The 26,498-nt window shown below is 44.1% G+C and overlaps 1 protein-coding gene across 2 annotated transcripts in view; it reads left to right on the plus strand.

Annotated features, from left to right (window-relative positions):
- Positions 1-26,498, plus strand: part of NAV2 (neuron navigator 2) — a 310,894-nt gene that overhangs the window by 142,262 nt on the left and 142,134 nt on the right. For both annotated transcript variants that reach the window (XM_056852251.1, XM_056852253.1), the window contains 2 exons: positions 19,460-20,576; positions 22,283-22,401. In XM_056852251.1, coding sequence (XP_056708229.1) covers positions 19,460-20,576; positions 22,283-22,401 — 1,236 coding nt within the window. The remainder of the gene's footprint in view (positions 1-19,459; positions 20,577-22,282; positions 22,402-26,498) is intronic.

The raw sequence follows: 26,498 nt of genomic DNA on the forward strand, positions 1-26,498 counted from the left end.
GGTTGCTAGGCAACCACAACAATATTGCCAAGCCTTCCAGCACCACTAGAGCACCACTGGGCCTGGTTTGGAGGTAGCAGCCACCATGGCACCAAAAGATTTCAGCTGTTTACACACCCTAAGTAATTTTTCTTATAAACTTTGGCTTCTGTCGCGGAAGGCTACTTAGCCTGGAGGAAGGCTTCATACTTTGCTTAGTGGAAAAATAGGATGCAAGTTATTGATTTCATATAATTTAATGTTTCAAAATTGATATCAAAAATTTTTCAAGACATTTCATATTTAATGCACATCCTGACAGGGTCAGTGAGGGTTTCTTAGCCAATATAGTTATCCTGGAATGCCAGTCTGTGGATTTCTACTTTTTGGTTTCTTTGCATGTGTGAGTTCCATTTGTTATCTTTATGTAATGTTGAGTTGTTGGTAATTTTACGCTGCCATTATAAACCCAGGAATGCTGATAAAGGGTAATAGTTACAAATATAACCATTTATGGTAGCAAGCCGTAAGCCTCCAGGTTTTTGTATTTTTACAGACACTAAGGAGTTAGGAAGATATTTTTTTTTAAAAAATCATGTCGTGTGAGAAGTGCTTCAGTCAAGAATAAAAAGTAAGGCCAAACTAGATAAGATACTGTTAGGCACGAAACTGTATCTGAGGTCCTTTGGCTCCTTATCCCAGAGATGATCAGACCCTAGGCTGTGGGCGCAAGGGCTCCTGATCCAGCAGTGGAGTCCCAGGCAAGGATTCTTTAAATGAAATAAAGCTTTGTTGGAAGCATGGCTCCTCCCGCCCCCACTCACTGGGAGCCGCTTTTGCAGCACCGCGCCGGGAGATGGAGGTCCGGTGTCTTCCTTGGCTGGGCCTGTGTGCGTGGGTGGGAAAGTCAGGGGGAAAGGCCGCTGCCAGCACACCTTGCTTCTCCTGGCCGCGCCATGGCTGCGTGGGTGGGCCGGGAAGTCGGGACGAGACCGCTCGCTCCTCCTGGCCATGCTGCTGCCGCGGGTGTGCTGGGAGGCTGGGACGGGGCTGCTGCCTGTGCGCCTTGCTCCTCCTGGCCTCTGCTGCTGCTGCGGGTGCTCTTTGGGCTGGCATCGGGCCCTGGGCTGCCGGCTTCTCCCCGCTCGCCTTTGTGGGTGGGGGAAATGGCGTAGGCGGGCTGTGCGGCCGACCTGCACAAGGCGCTGGCTCCGCCCACTTCATTCAAATGGGCCGATCAGGGCCCAGGCTCCCCAGCTCTGCCCAGCTCAGGTCCCCCGGCCGGGTTTTTATTGTGGACCTTGCCTCTTGCTTGGCCAGTTCTCGGCAGACTTTGTTGGAATAATTAAATAAAGCTTTGTTGGAAACATTTATGCATCAAAAGCTAAACTCGTTCACATTTCTCATTCGCCAAAGGTTGGCCAAGCCTGTTAGTTGCATGCGAGGACTGCTTGAACAGGAGAGTCCCGTTCATGATGGAAAGCAGAACTCATTTGGTTCCCTCTTTTCTAGGGCTAACCATGGCTGCTATTTAGTCCTTTCAGAGATCTGCCAGCATCTTGTCTAGCCTGTCTTGTAAGAAACTGGAGCTCAAAATAAGAATAGAGCTATGGTGGAAGCCAGTTATTAGCAAAATGTTAATGAAATGTGTGAGGTCCTTTGAAAATATTTTAAATAACATACCCCAATTCTTAGCAATAAAAATGTGTCTTTGCTTCTTCCTTTTCAACGGTGGTTCGAAAACCCTTGTAGGATAAATTCTTCTCTTTTTCTTATTACTTTTTATTAAAAGTTTTCTTAAAATTGTAATATGAAGAAATATAAACAACATTCCATCCCTTTACAATCAATGTATCATCATTCTTTGTTTTAACATAAAATAAAACATGGAATTCTTCTTTAGAATGTGGTGATTGCAATAGTGAACACCCTAAAAAGAAAAGAAAAAGTTTGATTCATCTATTCAGCCACTGTATATTTAGTCTACTGTATATCAGATCAAGGAAATCTGCTACTCTGTGGTCTCTTCCTTTTTTCTTGCTCAGCTAAATTTTGGACTCTTTCTGCTTAATTTTTTAAAGCGGTATGTTTAAAAACTTTGATTAAATTCATTGCTATAAACTGTTTATTGATTTTTAAAACCCCATAAAATAAATTACAGCTCTTGCCTGAGTTGATGACTGCAATGAATATGAATGGCTTTTTGTTGATATCAGTTTTAATTATATTGTTCATATTTAATACAGAGACAGCTAATGAAGGAGCCAATGAGGAAGAATTCATTATTACAGTGTAAAACATTAAAAAGGGAGCTATTTGATCAAATCTTTTTATCCTCCCACAGTTTTTAATACACTGTTCTTCTGTGTGCCACCCAAGTGCTATGACTAATCATGTATGACTGGAGAATGGCACACTTCCCAGTGGAGCAAGAGAAACCTTATAGCCATAAGACAGTTTGTAGGCAGCCTATCCTGTTGGGGTAGACCATTCCCAAACAGAAGGGCAAATATAATAAAACTGCATGTAAGATATACTGAACCCCAAGGCCAAATTATTACACTTAATAATAATTTAATAATAATATTCTTCCAGAAAAGCTTTCAGTAACTAATTTCATAAAACAGATAAGAAAGGAATACCAGATCTCCAACATTTTTCAGCAATTGAAATCTCTCTAGAAAAAAAGCCTCACAGATACCCAATGTGCTCTGTACATTATTTCTGAACTCCTTATATAAAGCTTAATGCACACGTCTGTAGTCAGACAAACAGAAATTCAATGCATAAATTTCTTACACAAACATAGCCCTTCTTTATGATTACAATCAGAAGTTCAGACATTGCATTTTAATGTGAATTGTGGCATTCCTTCACCCGTTGATTGGTCTTTCTTTCTTTCTTTCTTTCTTTCTTTCTTTCTTTCTTTCTTTCTTTCTTTCTTTCTTTCTTTCTTTCTTTCTTTCTTTCTTTCTTTCTACGGAACACAACATTAATTACATTGTGGGATTAGAGGGGAAATGATGAGGCACTCAAGCTTGTGATTTCTGCTGTCACCTGCTCGCCTCTGTATAATTAAAACCTTGTAACTCTCATCTGAATTGTCACTGTCACTTAAGCCATTGCTAATATCAATTTATCTCCTGTCTGGTGTACTTTTCGGTTTTCTTTACAAGAGAGCCTGTGAATGAGCTGCAGCAGAAGAAACATCTGCCTCTGGACTAGGTCATTGCTGAGCTCTTCTTAATTACTCAAGACTTCTGTGCAATCTAAACAAACAGCAAAGGCATTATCTATGCGGGAGCCGTCCATTCATTGGTGCGTGCTTTGTCCCTGAAGGCATATGTTTCACAGAGCCTCCTTGTCTTATGCACCTCTCTAGATATTTCTCCTTAGATATTGTCATTTAAGTAAACAAGCAGTTGTCTTAATCCAAATTCAGTGATCAGAGGTTCACTGCTGTGAAAACCAGATATTTCTTTCATACTTAGAGTTGCAGGAACAGAACTACCCTTTCAAGCATACTATCAACATTAACATTTAGCAAAGGAGCAAGCTGGGGATGGTGTGGCCGAGGCAGCGCCATAGTGCCTCCAAACCCATTTCCTTTTGCCGGCTTTTAAAATTTTAAATGGGGCATTTTGCCCCTTAGAGGACAGCCAGGCGCAGCAATGCTGTTCTTCCCACTGGCATACTGGGCCGAAAGGGGACAGGGCATACTGGGCCGAAAGGGGACCCACTGGCACGCCCCAGGAACGCCCCCCTGGGACTCTGGCACGGGCCTTTGCAGCCTGGGCCTTTGTGCCACAGCAGCGGCAGGAGCCCCTGTCTGGGTCCCCCCGCTGGCGTTCGGCCCATCCTGGGTGGCTCAAGTAATGCCGACACTGGTGCAGGGGGCCTGAACGCCAGCACAGCTCCAGGACTTTCGTCCTTGGAGGTCAGGAATGGGCTTGTTAGTGTGCCCCTTGTTTATACAGACCAGCAAGTTCAGCCTTCAAACCAAAACCCATTAGAAACTTTTTTCTGCTTATTGGTGAGCTCTCTTTTTCAAGTTCCCACTGTCCTTACTCTCTAATTGACTTCAAGCCTTTTAACTTTCATAATTCTGTTATTTAGTTTTCTAGATCCTGGATGCTTGAATTATCTTGACCAAAACAATCTTTTGCTTTGTTGTAAATCTCTCTCAATTAGCCTGTAATGCACTGCAGCAGAGGAACACTGTTTTGTTCAAAGTTCTTTTCCTTACAAAACCCTGCCTTCAGAATAATCCTGCAGATGGCAGTAGAAGTCTGGGAGGAAAACAAGAGAACAAATTATTTCCAATAAAGCTTTAAAGGATAAAAACCTATTCTATTACACAGTGAAGAAGGCCAACCTGTGCATGGCTTTAGCTGCTATGAACACTGTTGTGATAGGTGACCAGTCCTGTGTTTTGAAGGCTTCTGGAGCAGTGAGATGGGATCCAAAGGGAGTACCTCCCACTGTTGTGTTTGTGTGGTCCAGACAAGTGATGAACCTGAATACCATTCTGTAGACCAGAATTAAATTCTAAGTGCAATCTCTTGTAAGGGGGACATCCCGGAGACCAGAAACGTTCTGAGGCTGCTATCCTAAGGACACTTTCCTGGGAGTAGGCCCCTTTGCCTAAAACGGGGCTTACTTCTACGTAGATCTGTCATAGTATTAAAATGTGCATCCGCTGTTTTTGTGTCTAACCACTATTTTGGTTGAAATTCATCTAGATAAGTTGCTAGCTTAATGTGATAATGCTGATCAGTATAAGAAAGAGAAAAGTATGCACTCCTACAGATGGCATTTCTTCCCATGTTACCAGGTAAAAATTAGTTTAAAGAACATCTTCTAGTGCTGATGCTTTGTGAACATAAATGTAACCATTTTATACATTCATATATAATGTATACATTCATATATATACATACATTAATTAAATTTATTTAATTAATTGTTTTTACCTAATCTAAACATTCATTGAAGCTTGGAGTGGTGGACTCTAATCTGGAGAACCGGGTTTGATTCCCCACTCCTCCCCATGAGCAGCAGAGGCTAATCTGGTGAACTGGGTAGGTTTCCTTTCCCCACTCCTACACATGAAGCCAACTGGGTGACCTTGGCCTAATCACAGCTCTGTTAGAGTTCTCTCAGCCCCACCTACCTCACAGGGTGTCTGTTGTGGGGAGGGAAAGGGACGGCGATTGTAAGCCGGTTTGATTCTCCCTTAAGTGGTAGAGAAAGTCGGCATATAAAAACCAACTCTTCTTCTTCTTCTTGTGTGGATGTTCTTATCTTGTACTATAAACAATGTAGTTTTGACACTCTTTTCAGTGTAAATAAGTTCCCTGTTTCTAATATATGCCAGAAATCTGTCATCGTGATGACAGAAACCTTCACCCGCCCCTCCTGTGTCCTGTACATATTAGTGTGATTTCCAAATGAGAACTCCAAAATAATTTAATTGATCTTGAAAAACCAGTGACCCTTCCTTCACAGACTGCCAGATCATCAGTAAAATTGATTATTATTATTTCTGCCTGTGCCAAATTCAGTAGTGATGAATCCAAGTGTGTTAGTTGGGCGAGGGGGGGTGGGGGTGGAGGGAGCTGGAAAAGTGTCTGTGACTGAAAAGGATTAATAAGAGTTTGGCCAACTGTCAAAACCAAGTGGAGGTTTTGAGGCAGAGATCATCTCTGTTGTTGCCGAGTGTTGCTTACGTGCACACCTCAGAAAGCTAGCGAAAGCAATTAGATAGCGTAATAGTTTGGCTCGCATAGCTCAAAGTACAGAAAGTTAAACATTTTCCCATTCCTACATGATAAGGAATGACAGCTTTACTTCAACCGCTGAGGAAATAATGGACTTTCTACCTGAGATATCTGGATGCTTACTACTTAATGTGCTGTGGTGAGTTTATCATTTTTACTAACACATTTTCATCATGCTACTCATTAGCAGGATCCTGTTGGTTATAGTCTTGCTTTTCATTCACAGAGCCTTGTTTTGGTGTGTGTGATCATGTGCTTGACTTCTAAGGTCATTCAACCATACACAAATATTTTAAGGATTCAGTTTGTAACTGCCAATAAAAATCAAGATCATTAAGTACTGCCAGCTAAACTGAAAATTTGTTCTGTGTTTTCAATCAAGACTGTTGTGTTTGAAGCTACTGGGCAATTTTTGAGATCGTTCTGGGGTTTCCATCTAGTTAAAACCTATTTATGCATCAGCAGCAACAGTCAGATCGGCACCTCAGTTATGTTTTTAGCTCCTCCTCTGCCAAAAAACTGTCTGAAGTGTTATATCCCAGTTGGGTGCTATGCAAGTTATACATTATTGTAGTCAAAAGTTGATAGAGGCGCAGCCCAAAAACCCGTATGAGCTGCAGATCTAGCAAAGTGGGCCACTTCTAAATAAGAAGTAGTTAGTATTTTCATTTTTAAAAAGTATCCCACATGAAACAGCCATGGAAATTCAGTTTTTAGGGTGGGAAATCATGAAGGGTGCTTGTAGGAAAACACATTTTAAAAGTTAATGTATTCAGTTCACATCCTTCTGAGAAGCCGCATTATACAGCCTGGGAGCGAGGGAGAGTTTCCAGTTCTCGTTCCAAATGATGATGTAGAACTGCACAGAAGCTGTGTACCGATCCACTGTTGAAGGAGCCGTTAGACTGCTGAAGAAGCTATTTAAGACTGACACAATCCACGATTACAGCTGTGTGTACTCTTCCACTATAAAGACCATTAAAAAAATTATTTAGTGTCAGATTTGTGTTTTGATAAAAGTTGTGTCTGTCCTCAACATGATATTTGAATACGGGTAAGAACTATCAATATAATTTAGTATAACTATTGATTGCACCTTCAACTGCCTTATTGTGGATTTATTTTCCTTTACAGCATCTTCTTAATGAAGGCTTATGGATGCTGATGTGTGTGTGATACTTCATGTTAGTGATCATGAAAATGTAACTAAGGTGTTATTACTTTTGAACTGATCATTGTGGAGTACAAAAGTAGAAAACTGAGTGCTATAGACATTTGGTATGCTGTGTAAATATTAGTTATAATGGAGGCCACTCTGATGCTGGAGTAATACAAGTTTATTTGCTAAAATGGGTATTCAGATCCCCAGCTGCAATAAAGGGGCAGGGTGGCAGTTGTAGGGTGATGGGTGACTTGGGAAGCCCAGAGCAGGCCATGAAGCCTCCACTAAGCTATATCAGGCTTTCATCTGTAAGGCACTAAGGAGGGCTGGCATGGCATAGTGGTTAGAATGTCGGACAAGGACCTGGGACAACCAGGTTTGAACCCCTTGCTTAACCATGCAAGCTTGCCAGGTGACCATGGGTCCATCACAGTCTCTCAGCCTAACCAACCCTCACAAAGTTGATGTTGCATAAACCCAGGGTAGCCCATACATGACTCAGAAGTCATGAACAGACATTGACAGTCCTGGGAGGACAGCTCACTCTCTAGAAGATAGAGAGAAACTGGGAAGAATTACTCCATCCTTGTCCCTCTCGTGCATTTACACTTTCCTGAGGAGGGCAGGGTTTGGGGAAGGGAGGGTCTTCAATACCATAGAGTCCAATTGCCAAAGCGGCCATTTTCTCCAGGTGAACTGATCTCTATCGGCTGGAGATAATTTGTAATAGCAGGAGATATACCTGGAGGTTGGCAGCCCTTGAGGTAGCCATGTCTCTGGTATTATACCATGTCTCTGGTATTATACTGAGAAAATTCCCCCTTACTGGGCTTTCTTACGTGGTGGTGATAGTACCCCGGTTCTGGTCCAGTGTGGGTGGGAGGAGCCTAAATTGGATAATGAGTTTCCCCACAAAATCCATCCCCTTAGTGCCATAGCTCAAGCACCAGGCCCATCAGGGGCAGGTGAAAAAAGAGTGAGCTGCTCTGAGGGGACAAGATCTGTAACAATACTAAAAACAACTTGTGAAGACCACAAGTTGTTTTTAGAATTGTTACAGATCTTGTCCCAACCACACAGTTCAGAAAACATCCTTCCCTTCTAAAGAAGGGGCAGCAGTTTCCACCTATTCCTTGTCCCACAGGATCCCTCTAAGCCCCACATGTTGTTCCTGTGGGTCATTTACCCTCTGGAATGGTATGGGAGGGGGGAAATCAGTAGAGAAGAGGAAATCAGCAGAAATTGCTGCTCCATTTTAGGAAAAAGTAAGTGCCCTTAAGTTTTTAGAATATGGTTGGCCTGCATTTCCACTTTTTCCAAGTGACTAGGTGTGCTCTTCCCACACAACTCTGACAGACAGGTCACATTAGAACACATATTAAAAATACCTGTGACATTAAGTGAACCTGTCCTCTTATCCCATGACTGTTAAGTTTACTCAGGAGTCTTTGGTGAGGTACCTTGTCAAAAGTCTTCTGAAAGGCCAAGTATATAATGTCTGCTGGATCACTGTTATCTACATGCTTGTTCACTTTCTCAAATAATTCCTAAAGGTGGTGAGGCAGGATTTCCCTTTGCAGAAGCCATGCTGATTTTCTCTCAGCAGGCTTTGTTCTTCTATGTGCCTAATAATTCTATCTTTGATTATACTTTCTACTGATTTGCTTGGGAAAAACATTAGACGAACTGGCCTTTAATTTCCTGGTCCCCCTCAGGATCCCTTTTTAAAAATGGTGTAACATTTGCTACTCTCCAGTCTTTACTGATAAGTTACACATATGGTTTAGCAGGTCAATAATCTCAAATTTGAGTTCCCTAAGAATTCATGGGTATATGCTAGTCTAGGGATTTGATTCTCATGTGTTTCCCTTTCAGTTTCCCCCTCATTTTTTGTAAAGTTCCCTCTTTTGACATCAAATATTTACAGTTTTGGACTTTACGGGTAACTGTTCATTGACATGAATGCTGAAAGTAGCATTGTGGTCATTGTTCCCAACTGGTACAACAACATTTACATCTTTCACCAGGTCTTGAGCCCTGCTCAGAACCAAGTCCAAGATTACCACCCCTCTTGTTGGCTCTGTGACCAACTGTTGCAGTGTGCAGTCACCTTTAAGCACCTGAACATGTTCACATTCATAGTATCTAAAGGAGCTTTTGTTTTATGGATGACTTAAGCAGACAGGTGATAATGATCTTGAAAAATCTACTCTGAGCCAGTAAGAGTCTTGGTAGGGCTGGGGAGCAATTGCTACCACTAACCTATTGTAACCTGAAATTTATCCCATGCGACGGAGAATTATTTGTCACAAATTTAAAAGCCTGGGTTTGTTTGTTTTTTTGAACAAAAAATAGTTGTGGTGAACCAGTTAACCAAACTGGGTGCTTTAGCTACTGATACAAGTCTGGCTGTGGCCCTGTTGGTGAGACACCTCTATATGTGAAGGTTGCTCTTTTTGTTAAGTGAGTTTGCCTGAATACTGCCAATGGTCAGTTTTTTAGCTGCCGTTATACTACTATTATTTAATGTGGCTTATTAACAATGTCTTAAGAGCACAATTGGCCTGTCTGAGCCAGTCTTGACAGCTTGTTTATATTGGGTATGTTCCATGGGGCACAGTAAATCCAGAGGTCCAATACAGTTAGAGGACAAGATACAAGTATGTAGTAAATCATGGCAATGTTTAATCTTTTCTCTCCTTTAATAGGCTAAATTTGGCACTTCTTTTAGGCATTTTGAAACATGCCCAGATCTTTTTCTTAAACACACTAAGGCTAAAGTTTCAATAGCAACTGAAATAGTGGAACCTTTGCCATACTTGGTATAAACTTTTAGGAATATGAGAGTAAAATAAACCTATATTTAAATAAGATTGTTCAACAAACGAGAGAGAATAGCCACAAAATCCAGAGAGTGCCATTTCCTTAACCCTCTCCATTTTAACAACTTTTGAAAAAGCCACAAAGACCAATGTAGAACCAGACTTTCACAACGGGATTCATATGGTACAGTAAGTTCTGTGTGGAAAGCACAAAAAGCATGGCTTTGCCATGACAGCTCTGCCCAATGCTGTAGCAATTGAAAGGGGCGTAGTGCATAGATCAGCCTAATGATGTCAAGTGCCAAGGCCTTGGTCCAGGGGAAAGCTTCACTTTCCTGCTCCATGTGACATAGGGTTGTCAGGTCCCTCTTCGCCACCGGCGGGAGGTTTTGGGGGAGGAGCCTGAGGAGGGTGGGGTTTAGGGAGGGAGAGACTTCAATGCCATAGAGTCCAACTGCCGAAGCGGCCATTTTCTCCAGGTGAACTGATCTCTATTGGCTGGAGATAATTTGTAATAGTAGGAGTTGCCCAGGCCTCACCACCAGCATGGGCCTATTCTGCGTGCATAGTAGAGGTCCAAACCCTATAGTATTGTGTGTATTGTGCAGGGCAACATTGCAGAAAGAGAGAAACTGAGTGTGTCTGCCCGCCTCTTCCTACACGAATTGGCCTAAACACAGGCACAGTCTCTTCACACATAAAAGCCGTACACAGATAGGCAAACTCTGCATGACTGGGAACATTGCGAAGCCAGTATTCTTACAGGATGTCTCCTCCATTGTGTAAATTTTGAACATGGACAGGGTGCTGTGGGCCCATTTTGGGAAAGGCCTGTAGGTGGGAGGCAGTGCCAGCACACTTGGTCATGAGTGCGGTGTACTTGATCCTGCTCCCCCTCCAGGTACAGTGATCTGTACATGAATATGTGAGCTCAGTGGTCCCATGGGAGGACATTTATTCTACTACCACCCAATCTAGTGCCAGTTTCAGCAATTCTGATTTCTTTGTCCCACACATGTATGAAACAACAATTCACACTTTTGGACTACCCCCAGTAGCAATCTCTTTAAGCAGATTAGATGCTTTACATACTTATTTCTACACAGCACAGGGTTGCCAACTTCCAGCTGGGGACCAGAGGTCTCCCAGAATTACAACTGATCTCCAAACTATAGAGATCAGGGCCCTTAGAGAAAATGACTGCTTTGGTGAACTTTATAATATTATTCCCCACGGATATAGTGTTGCCAACCTCCAGGTAATAGCTGGACATCTCCTGCTATTACAGCTGATCTCCAGCCGATAGAGATCAGTTTCCCTGGAGAAAAATGTCCGCTTTGGCAATTGGACTCTATGGCATTGAAGTCCCTCCCCTCCCCAAATCCCACCCTTGTCAGGCTCTGCAGAGAGGGACATGGCAACCCTACCCACTGAGGTCCCTTCTCCAAGAATTTCCCAATCCAGAGTTGGCAACCCTAGCACAGCAAACCTCTTACAGAGACAGAATAGGATTCTGAGTTTAACTAGTACCCATAGATCATAGCAGTGATAGCCCCACTTAAAATGTTGCAGTAGACAGTTTTGTTTTGAATAAAATGCCAATAGTTGTATTTAAGGTTGCACCGATTTTCATCAGTTCCCCCCTTAAGACTTGAGAGATCCCCTCCCCAAATGTGCTAGTACTCAGTACCTGTGAGTAAGCCTTGAGAGATTCTCCCACCGCCACTACTAAATGTGCTAGTACTCGGTACCGGTGAGTACCACCACACAAAAAGCCCTGATAGTAGATTTGGGCAGAAGCATGACTCACCTATAATTCTGCTTCTCTTCAGGGATAGCCAGTCTCTTCTGAAATACATGATATTCTTTTTGGTGTAAATGTAAATGACTGCCGTGTATATTTTATTGTTTTCATCTCTAGGCATATTGTTTTTGGAAGACTGAAAAGTAAATGCTGGGTCTTCTGAATTTGGCCTACAGTTTCCATTCTCCACAGAATGGAACTGGTGTGGGTTAATTTCTTTCCCTCGTGTCAAAACAGACCAAGAAATAAAATTCATTAAAGTGTAGGGTTGCCAACCTCCAACTACTAGCTGGCGAGCTCCTGCTTATTACAAGTGATCTCCAGCCAATAAAGATCAGTTCACCTGGAGAAAATGGTCGCTTTGGCAATTGGACTCTATGGCATTGAAGTCCCTCCCCTCCCCAAACCCTGCCCTCCTCAGGCTCTGCCCAAAAAACCTCCTGCCGCTGGTGAAGAGGGACCTGGCAACCCTATTAAAGAGTGTTAAACTGACTAAATTTTATTGTAATCATAGTCTAAAATATGTGTGTGTATAAAGTGCCATCAAGTCGCAGCCGACTTTGGGGTTTTCATGGCAAGAGACTAACAGAGGTGGTTTGCCAGTGCCTTCCTCTGCACAGCAACCCTGGTATTCCTTGGTGGTCCCCCATCCAAATACTAGCCAGGGCTGACCCTGCTTAGCTTCTGAGATCTGACGAGATCAGGCTAGCCTGGGCCATCCAGGTCAGGGCATAGTCTAAAATATATGCCTGTTATTCAAAACATAGCTGAGGATTTTATTGTTGCTTTTTCTTTTACCTTAACCCCAACTACAGTGAACAAAATTTCCACTGTTTCTTTTAGTTTATGTGCTTTCCTGTATCTATGATCTCAAAGCACCATTTACCTATATTTTCCTTATAAAAATTTCTGATGTTTATATGCACCTTTTTGGCTACTCATAGTGATTATGCCTTGATCTATTTTCAGTTATACTGAGAACTATTTTTGGTTATTTCTAGCACAGCTGTACAGATCACAGTACAAAACCATAAGAGATCAGCTTTTGTTTAGGCTTAACTTGACAAATGATGGGAAATTGCATATATTTTCTCCCGCACTTATTATACTGCATGGTTTCAAACATTTCACTTAAAAATTTAAACCATAAGCATCTTCTCATTGCAAGTGGCCAGGCTTGCGTTTACTGTCAAGACGCTACAGGAGCCAATGAAATCCAACCTAACTGTATTACAGTGTGTATTGGCATTCAAACAGGACCACCAACGTCTTTATAATAGAAACATGGGATAGAAACAGTGGAATAAAATAAACTGCAGGTCTTTGAAAGGAAAAAAGAGGTTTTTTTTGTTTTGTTTTGTTTTAGCTTGACTGTATTTTGAACGTGAGCATATGTCACATTGTCCATTGAAGTCAGCACAGGCTCCTGAAGAATAGAAAATTGCCTCAGGGAAGCAAACAGATTAATTAACTTATTACAAACTAGTTGAGTGTTCAGTGGAGGAAGTTCTGTGGAATGTCAAATGAAGCTTCTTTAGAAGACTGACAGTATAAAGTCTATGCAAATTAGTGGGCTTAGACCAGAGCAACTGCACAGGTCTTGCAATATAAGTATATCAAAACATACCACTCAGGTAGAGCCAAAAATCTTTACCTGTTTAAGTTGAAGAAAGGTTAGTAAATCAGAACTGATCTTGACACATAGGCATCTATATGGTACAGTCCTCCCAGAAAATGCAGGTTGGGGAACTGAGCCACAGGGACTTGCCTCAGGGTCATGCTGCAGGTCCATGGCAAATTGGGTCTTCAGTCTAGTTTTCCCAGATCCAGCTGAATGTAACAGGAAGAAGAAGAAAAATAATTGACACAAAAAAGTAACCGCTCTTATTAGAAAGTTTGGTATTGGAAGTTATTCACAAATATAACAATTAAAGGGCCATGACATGAATACAGCATCCTCTTGGCATGCAGAAGGTCCCAGGTTCAATCTCTGGCATCTCCAGTTAAAGGGACCTGGCCAGTAGGTGATATGAAAGACCTCAGCCTGAGATCCTGGAGAGCTGCTACCAGTCTGAGTAGACAGTACTGACAGTACAAGGGTCTGATTCATTGTAAGTCAGCATCATGTGTTCATGTGAAAAATGCTTGGTGGTTCTCACTGATGACTGCCTACAGTGGCAATAGCAAAGGGGTGGGCTGATACAGATAGGATTGCTGTTTATGTGGTCATCTGTGCATGGAATCTTTTTTAAAAAAATATTAACATGTGCATGTGTGGTTGAAAAAAAGGTTCTGGGGCAATAGGCAAGACCAAGTGGCAACAAGGAGGGAAGCAGCTGGCTAAACAGGGTTGGGCTGACTGGCGCTAGAAAGGGCTGTTAACTTGCAGCCAACTGATGGCGACCCCATAGGGTTTTCAAGACAAGAGACAGACACAGGTGGTTTGCCATTGCTTGCTGTCACATAGTAATCCTGGGCTTCCTTGATAGTCTCCCATCCATGTGCTAACCAGGGCCAACTCCTCTTAGCTTGTGAGATCTGAGGAGATCAGGCTACGATGACCCATCCAGGTCAGAGTGCTGGACTGACTACCAGACAGCTATCCAAAAAAGCAAACCAGGCCAAACGTGGATGCCTGGCATGGGTAACTGTTATTTGTCACTATATGAAACCATTTTGGTTTCTTTCATTAACCAGATTAGGATTAGGGTAGCAAGTATCTGAGTGGTAGGGCAGGCAGGAAAGCTGAACTGGGTATAAATGCATGTTACATTACCCCAGTGACCATATTTTAACAGGAAAAACTACTTCCTGAAGAGCGGTTGGGGAAGTGGCAAAAAGGGGGATGTTTTAAGTTTCTCCATTTGGAATACCTTCAAAATTGTTTGCGTTTGTAATTCCACTAGGAACTGGGATTGGAGCAGAGAAATCCCGCTAAAATAGCTGTTACTGTTTACAAAATGCCTTTAACAGTATATGCATTAGGGTGTACCATTTAATTTGACCCTAAGAAGTCAATGTAAATTCATATGGAGTAGGAGAATAGAACTGAGGCTAGATATAAGTCAGAGAAGGTGGATAGCTCACCACAAAGTGAAAATGCAACCATTCTTCCCATCTATTGGCCTTCACTTAATATATCTCTTTTGTAAAGTTAACTATACTACCACATTGCATATTCAGAGACTTCATTTTCCTGCCAGTATTACTGAATCCAAGATAATCCAATGTCTTGGAAAGTTGTGTACACCACTTGTACAGAGGCCCTTACCTTTTACTCCTGAATACTTGCTTCTATTTCCTCCTTCTCTACTACTATTAAACAAGACATCTGCATATTGTCAGCAAATGCAAAATATACAAAACATAGATGTCCAGATGCTTGCAGTCTGTGTTAGATGATGCTGATGTTGGTAACAATTGTAGTAACAATAGTATTTATTATTGTAAGTACCTTTGGAACTAGGCACTGCACAGTGGTTCATTAAAAAAAGAAAAAAAGAATAAGCCCTGTTAGGCTTGCAGTCAAAAAAGGCAACATCATAAGAAAAGCCAAAGACACATCAAAGAAGGAACAAGGAGGAGAGGCAGAGATTAGAGGTCAAAGGCTTGTGGGGAAAGACATGTCTCCAAACAGCTGGAAGGAAGGAAGTTTGAGAGAAAAGGTACAGTGAGAGAGAGGGGGTTAACACACTTTGTATCCCCTGCGATGTATTAAGAGTTTGAAAATGTTGTAAAAAACATTGCTTTAAAAGGGTTTTTGGATACCACGGCTTATAAATGGTTGGAAGACGTCTTCACAGCTAAAGGGGCCAAACAAAGTGCGAACAGTATTTTTTATAACGTTTTCAAACTCTTAATACATTGGTGGGAATACACAGAAAGTGCGAACAGTATTTTTTATAACATTTTCAAACTCTTGAAACATCGCTGGGAATACAAGTGCGGTAACCCCCAGTGAGAGAGAGAATGAAGCAGGAAAAGACATAGTACTTAAGGGCTAGTAGAGAAGAGAATACTAGGAGAGTGAAGATGACAAGAAATAAAGAGAAAGAAGAGCTGATAAGATGGATTGAATAAACAAATGAACAAAAGCTGGAAATTTAAAAGGAATCTGATAAGAAAACAGAAACCCATAAAGGGATTGTAACAAAAGGGAAAATTCAACAACAGTGGTGGTGGGGAACAAATGGGAAGCATAGATCATAACTGTGGGAAAAGGAAGCTTAGGAAAGAAGAGGAGTAATAGTCAAATGAATAATGAATGTGAGAATAAACGTATGTGTCTGGTAGGGAAAAAATGAAAAATTTCAGGAATATTTAAAAGTTTTTGCAGCAGCATAAATAAAGGGAAGGAGGGACAGAGAAGAATCTGAGGTGTTCCAAAAATTGGGAAGAAAGAAAACTAGATGGAAAAGACATGACTGGGAAATGGGGAAGAGGTCAGAGTTGACACTTAGTGAGATGGAGCAGGGAAGGATCAACATGTGGTGAAGTAAGAGAAGATGGGTTAGGGTGGGTGACGAAAGGCTTGGTAAAGCAATTCAGTGTTGCTTCGCATGTTTTAGAATCTCCACGTATAGCTACATGTTTTCCGTTGAAACATTACAGCAGTCTAGCACACAGGTCCACCAAATTTAACTTTAGTAGCCTGCTGCCCACAAGAGGTCAGACGCTACACTTTCCTTTTGCTAAGCTCAGGAGCAAAAATCATCACTTAGTGGAAGGGAGTAACAAGATCCAACCCTGTTAGTCTTGTGGGCCTGAACGCAAATAAGGCCACCTGAAGATGATATTTAATCACCACAGGCCACCAAATGAGTGGTTCTTTACAGACCTGCATTACAGAACAGACACTTGTCAACACACTGGAAACAAAGCAGCTGTCTTTTCCAGTAATAACATCTCATAGGTAGGGTTGCCAGTTCATGGTTGGGAAATACCTGGAGATTTTTGGGGCGGAGCCTGAGGAGAGTGGTATGAGGGGAGGGACTTCAGTGCCATAGAGTTCACCTTCCAAAGCAGCCATTTTCTCCAGGTGAACTGATCTCTATCAGCCAGAGATAGGCTTGCCAGGTCCCTCTTTGCCATGGGGGGGGGGAGGTTTTTGGGGCAGAGCCTGAGGAGGGTGGGGTTTGGGGAGGGGAGGGACTTCAATGCCATAGAGTCCAATTGCCAAAGCAGCCATTTTCTCCAGGTGAAGTGATTGCTATCGGCTGGACATCAGTTGTAATAGCAGGAGATCTCCAGCTAGTTCCTAGAGATTGGCAACCCTACTCATGGGTCTGAGGAGTAGAAAAACATACTGATGGATCCTTGAAGATCTAGGGAGGTTCTCATACTGACTGGAAGAGGAGAAAGGAGTTGTTTAGGTGTTACTTTTGACACTAAGTAAAATGCAGTTATTCATCTGCTCTTATAAAACTGGCTAAAACTGGAGAATTCCGATCCATACCTTTCTCAGTCTTTTGGCATAACACTTTGAGCTTAATAACCCAGCATTCTGGAAATCTTCCCATCATAGCAATGCCTACTTTCTATAAAACAACCGTTGGCATCTGCTATTGCAGTTAGGACGAATGAGTGTGAAACGACTGCGGGCTTATTACAAGAGGAATCGCCTAGAAACTGAAATCGCTGCTAAGTGAGGAAGAACGGGAGTGCTTGGAAACATGAGGCGGTCTGGTATGGATCACACGAGTGAGGTTAGCAGAGCTGTGTCTTCAGCAAGCAGCCAAAAGTGAAGCAAAACAGCCTCTGTGCGGCCGCGGCAGTTTGTGATTTACAGAACGGCATTCACAGTTCTGCTCCAAACGGCTCGCTCCGAGTGGCTGTTTATTTTTAAGTTAGAAAAAGAAAAACAAGAAGCTCTGTATGCCGTTTCTTGCTAAAGGATAGGGAACTGCAGGTAAAAAGCCGTTAATCCCCAGCAGGCTGCTGGGCAGGCTAACAGTCAAGAGATGACAAACGTTAATTGGAAACATGAGGGGCGTAACAGGAGAAATGCGGGCAGTAATTGGGATGTACCGTCTCCGCAAGAGAAAGTTTGCAAGGACTGACTTTTAGCAAAGACGTTGCCCTCGCTAGGTGAGTAAGTGGGTGTGATTCTTAAACTGCTTTTGACACTGAGCTCCCTTCTCTGGAAACATGCTAGCAAACGCCTGCTAGCAAATGACATTAATGAAGAGTTGGACTCACCCAGGCAGCGTTTTTGAGGGAGCTCTTCTTATTCCATCGAGTTTCAATTAGGAGATAGAGATGTAGCATTTGTGATTGCTGCCTGAGGGAGGATCTGATCAGTTTAGGTTTTGTGGATTGGGTATGAGTCAGTTTTGAACTGGAAAACAGGAACTGAATATATGCTGTTATCTGATGGATTTCTGTTTTATTTTATCCCCACCCCCCGCCTTTAAAATTCTTGCTTCAAGTTACTTCTGGGGATCCTCCCAAAAGGCAGCTTTAGCAGAAATAAGTTTGTTCAGTGTAAAGGGGGGGCCTCTTGGGTCACAGAGCTTTTATGTTCTGAATGATAGCTGTCCGATACTGCCTGAGCATTTTTGCTTGTGTGTTTCTTCGAATGTGGTTGCTGTTAGGTTCTAAAAGACATCTATATTTATTATTTGGTAAGAGCCTAAAGGTTAAGTAGGCCATGTATAGCGATAAGTAACAGATGGGCCCTGCTTGCAGGTTTATGTTTTTAAAAAGAAAGGAAAACCGGACAGCTTTAGTTACTGGTAATTTTGTTTTAAATGTCATGGATCGTATAAAATATTATCTCAATGTTTTTGGAGCTACTAGGTAGGTTTATTGTACACGGCCATAGGCCTTTACAATGTAAAAATTTATTTAAAAAAAGGTAAAGGTCCCCTGTGCAAGCACCGGGTCATTCCTGACCCATGGGGTGACATCACATCCCGACGTTTTCTAGGCAGACTTTTTGTTTTATGGGGTGGTTTGCCAGTGCCTTCCCCAGTCATCTCCCCTTTACCCCCAGCAAGCTGGGTACTCATTTCACCGACCTCGGGAGGATGGAAGGCTGAGTCAACCTTGAGCTGGCTGCCTGAAACCAACGTCCGTTGGAATCGAACTCAGGTTGTCAGCAGAGCTTGGACTGCAGTACTGCAGCTTACCACTCTGCGCCACAGGGCTCTTTTTAAAATATTATTACAATGAGTTAAAAATTATAAACTAATAATATCTAGAAAATGATAAAATTCTCAAATTACATCCAACATTCCATTTCTCATTAAAACAATATATATAAAACAAGAAGGATAAAATTCAGTTCTAACCGTCTTTTGTTTTTAAAAAGTTTCTATTCATTTAATGGCTTTCTTTGCCCTAATTTTCCTGGCCACCAAAGCATAAAGTGCCATTTTTCGGGAGACAAAAGAATCCACATCTAATATATATATATAAAAATAATTTGTCAGCATCAGGTGAAGAGTAAAGTAAGTAAGTAAAGGTCCCCTGTGCAAGCACCAGGTCACTCCTGACCCATGGGATGACGTCACATCCCGACATTTCCAAGACAGACTTTCTTTGCGGGGTGGTTTGCCAGTGCCTTCGCCAGTCATCTTCCTTTTACCCCCAGCAAGCTGGGTACTCATTTCACTGACCTCGGAAGGATGGAAGGCTGAGTCAACCTTGAGCCGGCTACCTGAAACCGACTTCCATCGGGATCGAACTCAGGTCATGAGCAGAGCTTTGACTGCAGTACTTCAGCTTAACACTGTACGCCACGGGGCTCCTAGGTGAAGAGTATAGAGTAGTTAATAAATTGGCCAAAACTTATTCCTAGGATTTTGCAGCTACTAAGTACCACCTTCTTTTACTAGAAAAAAAAAAACACAGTGGGAAATTTTCTGAATGCAAAACCAAAATATCAGATCTCTTGTTACTTTTTTTCCAGAGGCAGCAGACAATTTAGCCTCCCCATCCACAGGGATGAATGAAAATGCACCACCTTCAGTTCAAAGCAGCAGTAGCAGCAGTGCTGCCAGTTGCAATAACTCCTCCGCCATTCCCCAGCCCAACACTGCTGTCAAACCCTGGCGTAGTAAGTCCCTTAGTGCTAAGCACACAGCCACGTCTTCCACACTGTCAGTAAAGCAGCCAATTCAAGAGTCTCCAAAAACCCCTCCAGAGATGGTGAAAACAACTCCCAATGGCCAGAAATCCATGCTCGAGAAACTGAAACTTTTTAACACAAAAGGTGTCTCCAAAGCAGGAGGGTCATCCCTTGAATGTCCAGGGTCTCGGGACCCTAGTTGTGAAAGACTCGAGACCCTTCCTAGCTTTGAGGAAAGCGAAGAGATGGATGCTGCAAATCGGAATGTGAACAACCCAGGGCCACCATCGAATAGTCCCAAAATTGCACTGAAGGGAATTGCACAAAGAACATTTAGCCGGGCGCTGACCAATAAGAAGAGTTCCCCAAAGGGCAGTGAGAAAGAAAAAGAGAAACAGAAGGAGAAAGAAAAGGAAAAAAGCAAAGACGCTGCCAAGAGAACATCGGTAACGGAAAAAACAGAGGTCAAAGAGGAGCCGAAAGAGGAGCAGACCCCACCAGCCGTGACAGAGATGCCAAAAAAGTCCTCCAAGATTGCAAGCTTTATCCCTAAAGGCGGGAAGCTGAATAGTGCCAAGAAGGAGGCCGCTGCCCCTTCACAAAGTGGAATACCAAAACCAGGAATGAAAAACACCACAGGGAAATCCTCAAGTGCCCCCAGTTGTCCTGCTAAGGAAGGTGAGAGAAGCCGCAGCGGGAAGCCTGCTGCAGGCCCTTCTCATCAGAAGTCCCAGCTAGACGGTCGGAATTCCAGTTCTACGTCAAGTTTGGCCTCCTCTGAGGGGAAAGGGGCGGCAGGGGCGCCCGCTCTGACTACCAGCAGCAGCATCCAGGCTGTAAGTGGGCCAGCAAGTACCACACAGACCACAGGAAGCAATACTGTGAGTGTGCAGCTACCTCATCCACAACAGCAATACAGCCACCCAAACACTGCCACAGTAGCACCGTTCATGTACAGGTATGAGTCACTTTTTTAAGCAGGTCTCTTTTTAAATATTCAGGTTCTTCTGTGCATTCTAGGGGGGAACGAACCATATAGCCTAAGTCCTAATCTCCATGAGGCTCTCTCTGCGTAAATGAAAACCTTCTAAAAGAGGCGTTCCTATGCACAGGGATGAATCCTACATGTGAACAGTTTGTGTGTGCAAAGGCACTGTGCCCACTTGAGGCTAATGCCTGTAGATGGGGGATAGGGCCAGTGTGCTCGGTCACAAGCTACTGGCTTGTCCAGCATGGTCAGTCTTGATCTCCCTCTGTGTGCATTGGTCCGGCTCACCTACAGGTCATGTGTACCATGGCTACTGCTGCAATAGTGTAGTAGAGGAATGGCATGAACCCTCAAATAGGCGCTCACAAGGAGGGATTGGTTCTCACTGCAGTCTGTACTGTGCAGAGAAAGGTCTTGCAGTGTCCTGCACCATGTTACTGAACTGCTGCCCTGATTGGTTTGTTTGTCTAGGCCAGGGGTCCCCAACCGACCCCTTTTCTGGTGCCCGCTAAGTGTTTTTAGGAAGTGGGTGGGGCCAGGTTGGGCTTTTGCCCAGCAGGGCTTCTGATTGACTATTGGAGATTTGATTGGCTGTGTAGATTTTTAAAAAATGTTTTGGCAGCAGCTGCCACCACAGCACAAGGATCTATACTGTGTTACTGAAACTAAGCTATGGCAATTTAAGTGAAGATATGGCTCTGCCTCCTGTGGCAGCCATTTTGTTGCTATGTTCGCCATGCCATGTCAGAATTCCAGATGTGCTCACAGGCTCAAAAAGGTTGGGGACCTCTGGTTTAGTCAGTGTATTCTCCCACTTTTCTCCTTAACAGGGACCCAAATAAACGCAAGTACAAAAACCTTTAATGGCATAGATACAATGGTTCTGCTTAAAAAACAGGGACCCTAAGAGGCTTACAAATATGTGTGTGTTACCTACGTGCAATTTAAATAATAGGGTTGCCAGTGAATTACCTGGAGATTTTGGGAGTGCAGCCCGAGGAGGGCGGGGTTTGGAGAGGGGAGGGACTTCGATGCCATAGTATCCATTGGCCAAAGCGGCCATTTTCTCCATGGGAACTGATCTCGATCACCTGGAGATCAGTTGTAATAGAGGGAGATCTCCAGCCACCACCTGGAGGTCGGCAACCCTGTTAAATAACCAATTTAAACAAACAAAATACAATTCAAACAGACAAGACTCTGAAGGTCTGTGGATGGCCTCGGGCCCAACAGTCTCACCACTTGTTGTGAGGCTCAAACACCACTTTGAATTCCTTGAAAGGGGGCACGGTACAGATAAGCACATAGATGACAGCTGACACAAACAGTCTGCATTTGGTTCCATAACCTGAACTCTGTTGTTCTCAGTGTCTCTGGCGCCCTGAGCCATCAGCACAGGTTGTTGACCAGACTGAAGGCTTAACATAAAACTAATGGTATCTGAAAGGCTTGCATGAGGGCCTGAGAAAGCCGGTATTTGACGGTGAATTCATTTTTTCAGTTCATTGCTTGTTTCCATTTCTAGGACATAGCTCAACATGGGACTAATAAATTATGTAAAGTCAGTCTGCTGGTGTATCCTGGGGAGAGGGCACGATGCGAGATGGTGCCGGGATTCTTTTTGGTTGTAATGAACGATTACGTTTCCCTTTCTGTCGCTCTGTTCTGCACTTTAGATCACAGACAGACAATGAAGGAAATGTAGCAGCCGAGCCCAGCCCTGGAGGGGGGAGCGTGAGCATGGATTCTGCTCTGTACACAAAAACTGGACAGCCTGCTCTAGAAGATCTTTCAGGTAGGACTCGAAAGACAGTGAATTTGCTAATTCTCTTAACCGTCTGCAAAGGAAGGAAGATGGGGCTAAATGCAGGAGCTGCCGCTACCTCCTCTGCGATGGAAGGAGTTTTTAATGTATATGTTTCTTCTTAAGTTTCATTTTGGTAACCCAAGCCAGGCAGTCAGTTACCGAGCACTTTCAGATGGCTTAGAATCTTACAAGATGTGGCCTAAAGAACCAAGCATAATGTGGTTCATTGATGGCTGTTTGATTAAGGCTTCTTCTTAGCTTTTCAAAACCATCACAGCTCAGGCAAACATTTCTGTTGTCGCGGGTCAGTGCGTTTCAGTGTCTATGCTCTTAGAATGGACCCCTTCCTGGAAGAAGTATGTTATCTTATTCAGATAGACACCTAATTAGCAGGAATCAGATGTTTCTTACCGGAGTAAGCTTTTTCTTGAAGTGCGCCAATAAATTATGAAAAGGGACATAAATGTATGTACAATTTATTTTACACATCATAATATATGCTTGTAGATGGTTACAAACTAGTCTTGTAGTCTTGTAGTCTTGTTACACAAGTTCAGACATCATGAATTTTGAACATGTTTATGTTGCAAGCAATGTCTCTATATGAGAGTATCAAACCTTAAAACGTAATAATATTTCATCCAGGAAATAAAACAGTTACAGAAATCTTGTAAAATATGGTTAGTGCAATGAATTAGATCTGTTATAGTTTAAAGCATCTTAATTCAAATGCCTAGAGCAGTGGTCGGCAAACCGCGGCTCCCGAGCCGCATGTGGCTCTTTGGCCCCTTGAATGCGGCTCTCCCCGGGGCCCGGGGGCCCGCGGTTCCTGGCCCAGCCCAACCGCCGGTGGTATACCCCCAGCCGGCCAGGAAGGCGGCTCCCCGGCTCCCCACCCCCCGTCCGTCAGCTCAGCAGCTCCTCTGCATCCCCATGCCCAGCCAGGCAGAGGTGCCGCGCTCCCGCCGCGCTCCAGCGCGCCCCAGGCGGGAGGAGCCAGCAGACGAGTGGGAGGTGGCGCCCCCCCTCCCCCGGCCTCCCCTCCTCTCTCTCTCTCTCTCTCTCTCTCTCTCTCTCTCTCTCTCTCTCTCCCCGGCGGGGAGGGATAAGAGGTGGCAGGGAGAGGTGGCAGCCGGCCGCTCAGGCTGCTGCTGCAAGGGGGGGAGAGGCAGGCTCCGCCTCATGCTGGGCCGGAGCGGGCTGCGTGCCCCGTGCGCTCCCACCACCGCCTTGCTCAGCCAGCCCGGGAAGGAGGGGAGGGCGGCGGCAGTGGGGCGCGGGGGAATCCCTCCAGGAGGCTGATTCCGTCGGCTGGGGGTGGGGGTCAGGCACGATGGACTTTGATGGACCAAGAGTCTGATTCAGTATAAGGCAGCTTCATGTGAGTGCAATGGGGGGTCCCCCCGAATCTCTCCTCTCATTGGACCTTTCAAGCTGACCGCCTGCCAGTGCCCAGCGCCGGAAGGGCGGGGGGTGGGTGGAGAGGAGCCCCCTTCCTGGGGGGCAGCGGCAGGGGCCCCTCTGAGGGTTGGGCAGCCAGCCTCGGTTGCCGTTTTATTTGGGGGGGCTTGGGAACCGGGAGGGGGGGAAGTCTGCACTTGCACCGTTTGGGAGGGGCTGTGGGTCAGTGGTGGAGCATCTGCTTGGCATGCAGAAGGTCCCAGGTTCAATCCCCGGCATCTCCAGTTAAAGGGACAAGCACGTAGGACGGTGGCTCTCAAAAGAAATCTCAATCGTTGTACTGTTGATATTTGGCTCTGTTGACTAATGAGTTTGCCAACCACTGGCCTAGAGCATCATAAAACATAGGACATACTTTACCTAGTCATGTCATTTGCAAATCTCCCCATCACAGCAAAGCTTAGAGAGATCTGAAAAGTTTCCAAATCATGTTAAGGATTAATAGACCTCTTAAGGTCCTTTATGTGTTATTGTAGTATTTAAATGTCTTTGGTGTATGCAAAGGTTAGAGAAATCTCTGGTTCCATGAGTTCAAGTCAGAGCTAAAGTCATGATTCCTTAAAGCATATTTTCAGTCCATGCCAGGACTAAGTTCATGAAACCATACAGAAATCTCTGTGTGTTTTTAGCCTCTGTAAGGCCTCTGTTCTATGTTAGGATGAGGGAGATCTATATGTATGTGCATGCCATCTATAGCTGTGGCAGAGTTAGAAAGCAATGCAATACTAGAAAGCCATGTAACTGTTAGAGTTCTGAGTAAGAACTGAGTGCAGGGGTTTCCCTGTCAGCTAGGAAAACTCCTGCTTCCTGCTCAGAGGATAAGCTCCTGGACTCTTCAACTCTTTGCAGGGTTGCAGAAACCTGTGTTAAGGGAGCTATAGGTTTTACAATCTTCAGGTCTGTCAGGACTGGGAGGCCAAACACGACTAGACAGATCTTTAGTGAGAACCCATTAATCCCTGCTAGAATCAATGAGCCCTCAGTGTTTCCATATAAAATATGGAAAGATCTAAACTCCTAGACCCCACACTAAGGTTGGTGGGTTCTAGGAGTCTCCATCTTATTCATAAGATGGAGAAGTCTGCAGGCATTCAGTTCAGACATCCAGTCCTAGCAAGGCTGGCTATCTTGAAAAGAATCCCCTTTAGGGAGTTCTACAGTCTCACAGGAAGACTTGTAAATGTTGGAGAAATCTGTACGTATCCAGCATACTCAAAGGCTGAACACTTAGAGAAATCTTTGTAGGTAAAAAGGTCTTAGAGCCTCAGTCCACGCAAGAATCAAGGCTCAAAGTCTTTACATCCCAGGTAAGGGATGGAGAAATCCATTTAAGTCAATGGGTATCAACCTGTTAGGATCTCTAACTCTTGGCTAGAAAGTTCCTCCTTGTATACTTTCCAAGATCAGTATCCTTTCCCTGCCCTTGATTGCTGGTTTGTCAGAATTTGATCTTGTAATTGTCCCAGTACCCTTGGAACTTGAGCAACCGCTTTCTTGTTCTCACCTTTTGGGGATTTCCTGTCAGATCTTTACTGACCTGACCATATACTAAACAGTCAGTTTCTGTCTTTATGATATTTCTTAAAATGTTACTTCTCTCAGCATTCTCTTTGTGTTGAGAATATGGTCAATTTGATACCTGTCTTACCTTTAAAAGACTTTAAACTTCACATTAAATCACATGAAACCTTTCATTACATCATTGCCCATAGCCAGAGGACAGAAGGAAAGTGAGAAACATCTTGTTGGGTGTTACAGGAACACCTTGACACTGCTAGCTGCCCGTTGCTCATTGGAGTCAAGGTCAGCAGCTCTTTTGACTATCCAGCAGCCTTTAACTAGAAAATAACTAAGCTGAGTCATCTCCTTTGTGAAATGGGTTGCTGTCAGTTCATTACACATACAGTTTACATGGATTCAAATGGGAAAATTCTATATTTTTTAGGGCTGTCGATTCAGTTCCATCAGCCGAACCGCAAAACGGCGGGAAACCGCGGTCCCAAACTCAGCAAGTTCGGGGGACCGCAGAAAAAATTTGGCAGGTTCGAGTCCCCCAAACCTGCCTTTTCCCGCCTTTAAAGAGCTCTCTGGAAGGCAAGCTTGCTTCCAGAGAGCTCAACCCGGCGGGGGACAGGATCACCTTCCCTTTCCCCCCAATCTCCCCCCAATCCCCCGGGCGATCCTGGCCCCGGGATCGCCTTCCCTCCCCCCCAATCTCCCCCCTATATCCACAGGGCAGTTTAAAGCCCCCTACCCACCTTCCCGGGGCTCCCAGGAAAGCGGGTGGGGGGCTCTTTGAACTGCTCTGTGCTTCCAGCCCTGGCAGCGCAGAGCAGTTTAAAGCCCCCCGCCCTTTTCCTGAGGCTCCCAGGAAAGTGGGCGGGGGTCTTTGAACTGATCCGCACTGCCAAGGCTGGCATCGCAGATCAGTTTAAAGACCCACCCGCCCCCCTTTTCAGGAGCCTTGAGAAGGTGGGCGGGTGGCTCTTTAAACTGATCCGTGCTGCCAGCCTTGGCAACATGGATCAGTTTAAATAGCCACCCGCCCACTTTCCTGGGAGCCTCGAGAAGGCGGGCATGTAGCTCTTTAAACTGATCCGCGCTGCCAGCTTTATTCGGCCGAA

Source organism: Euleptes europaea, chromosome 6, assembly GCF_029931775.1.
Source record: "Euleptes europaea isolate rEulEur1 chromosome 6, rEulEur1.hap1, whole genome shotgun sequence".
Classification (NCBI taxonomy): domain Eukaryota; kingdom Metazoa; phylum Chordata; class Lepidosauria; order Squamata; family Sphaerodactylidae; genus Euleptes; species Euleptes europaea.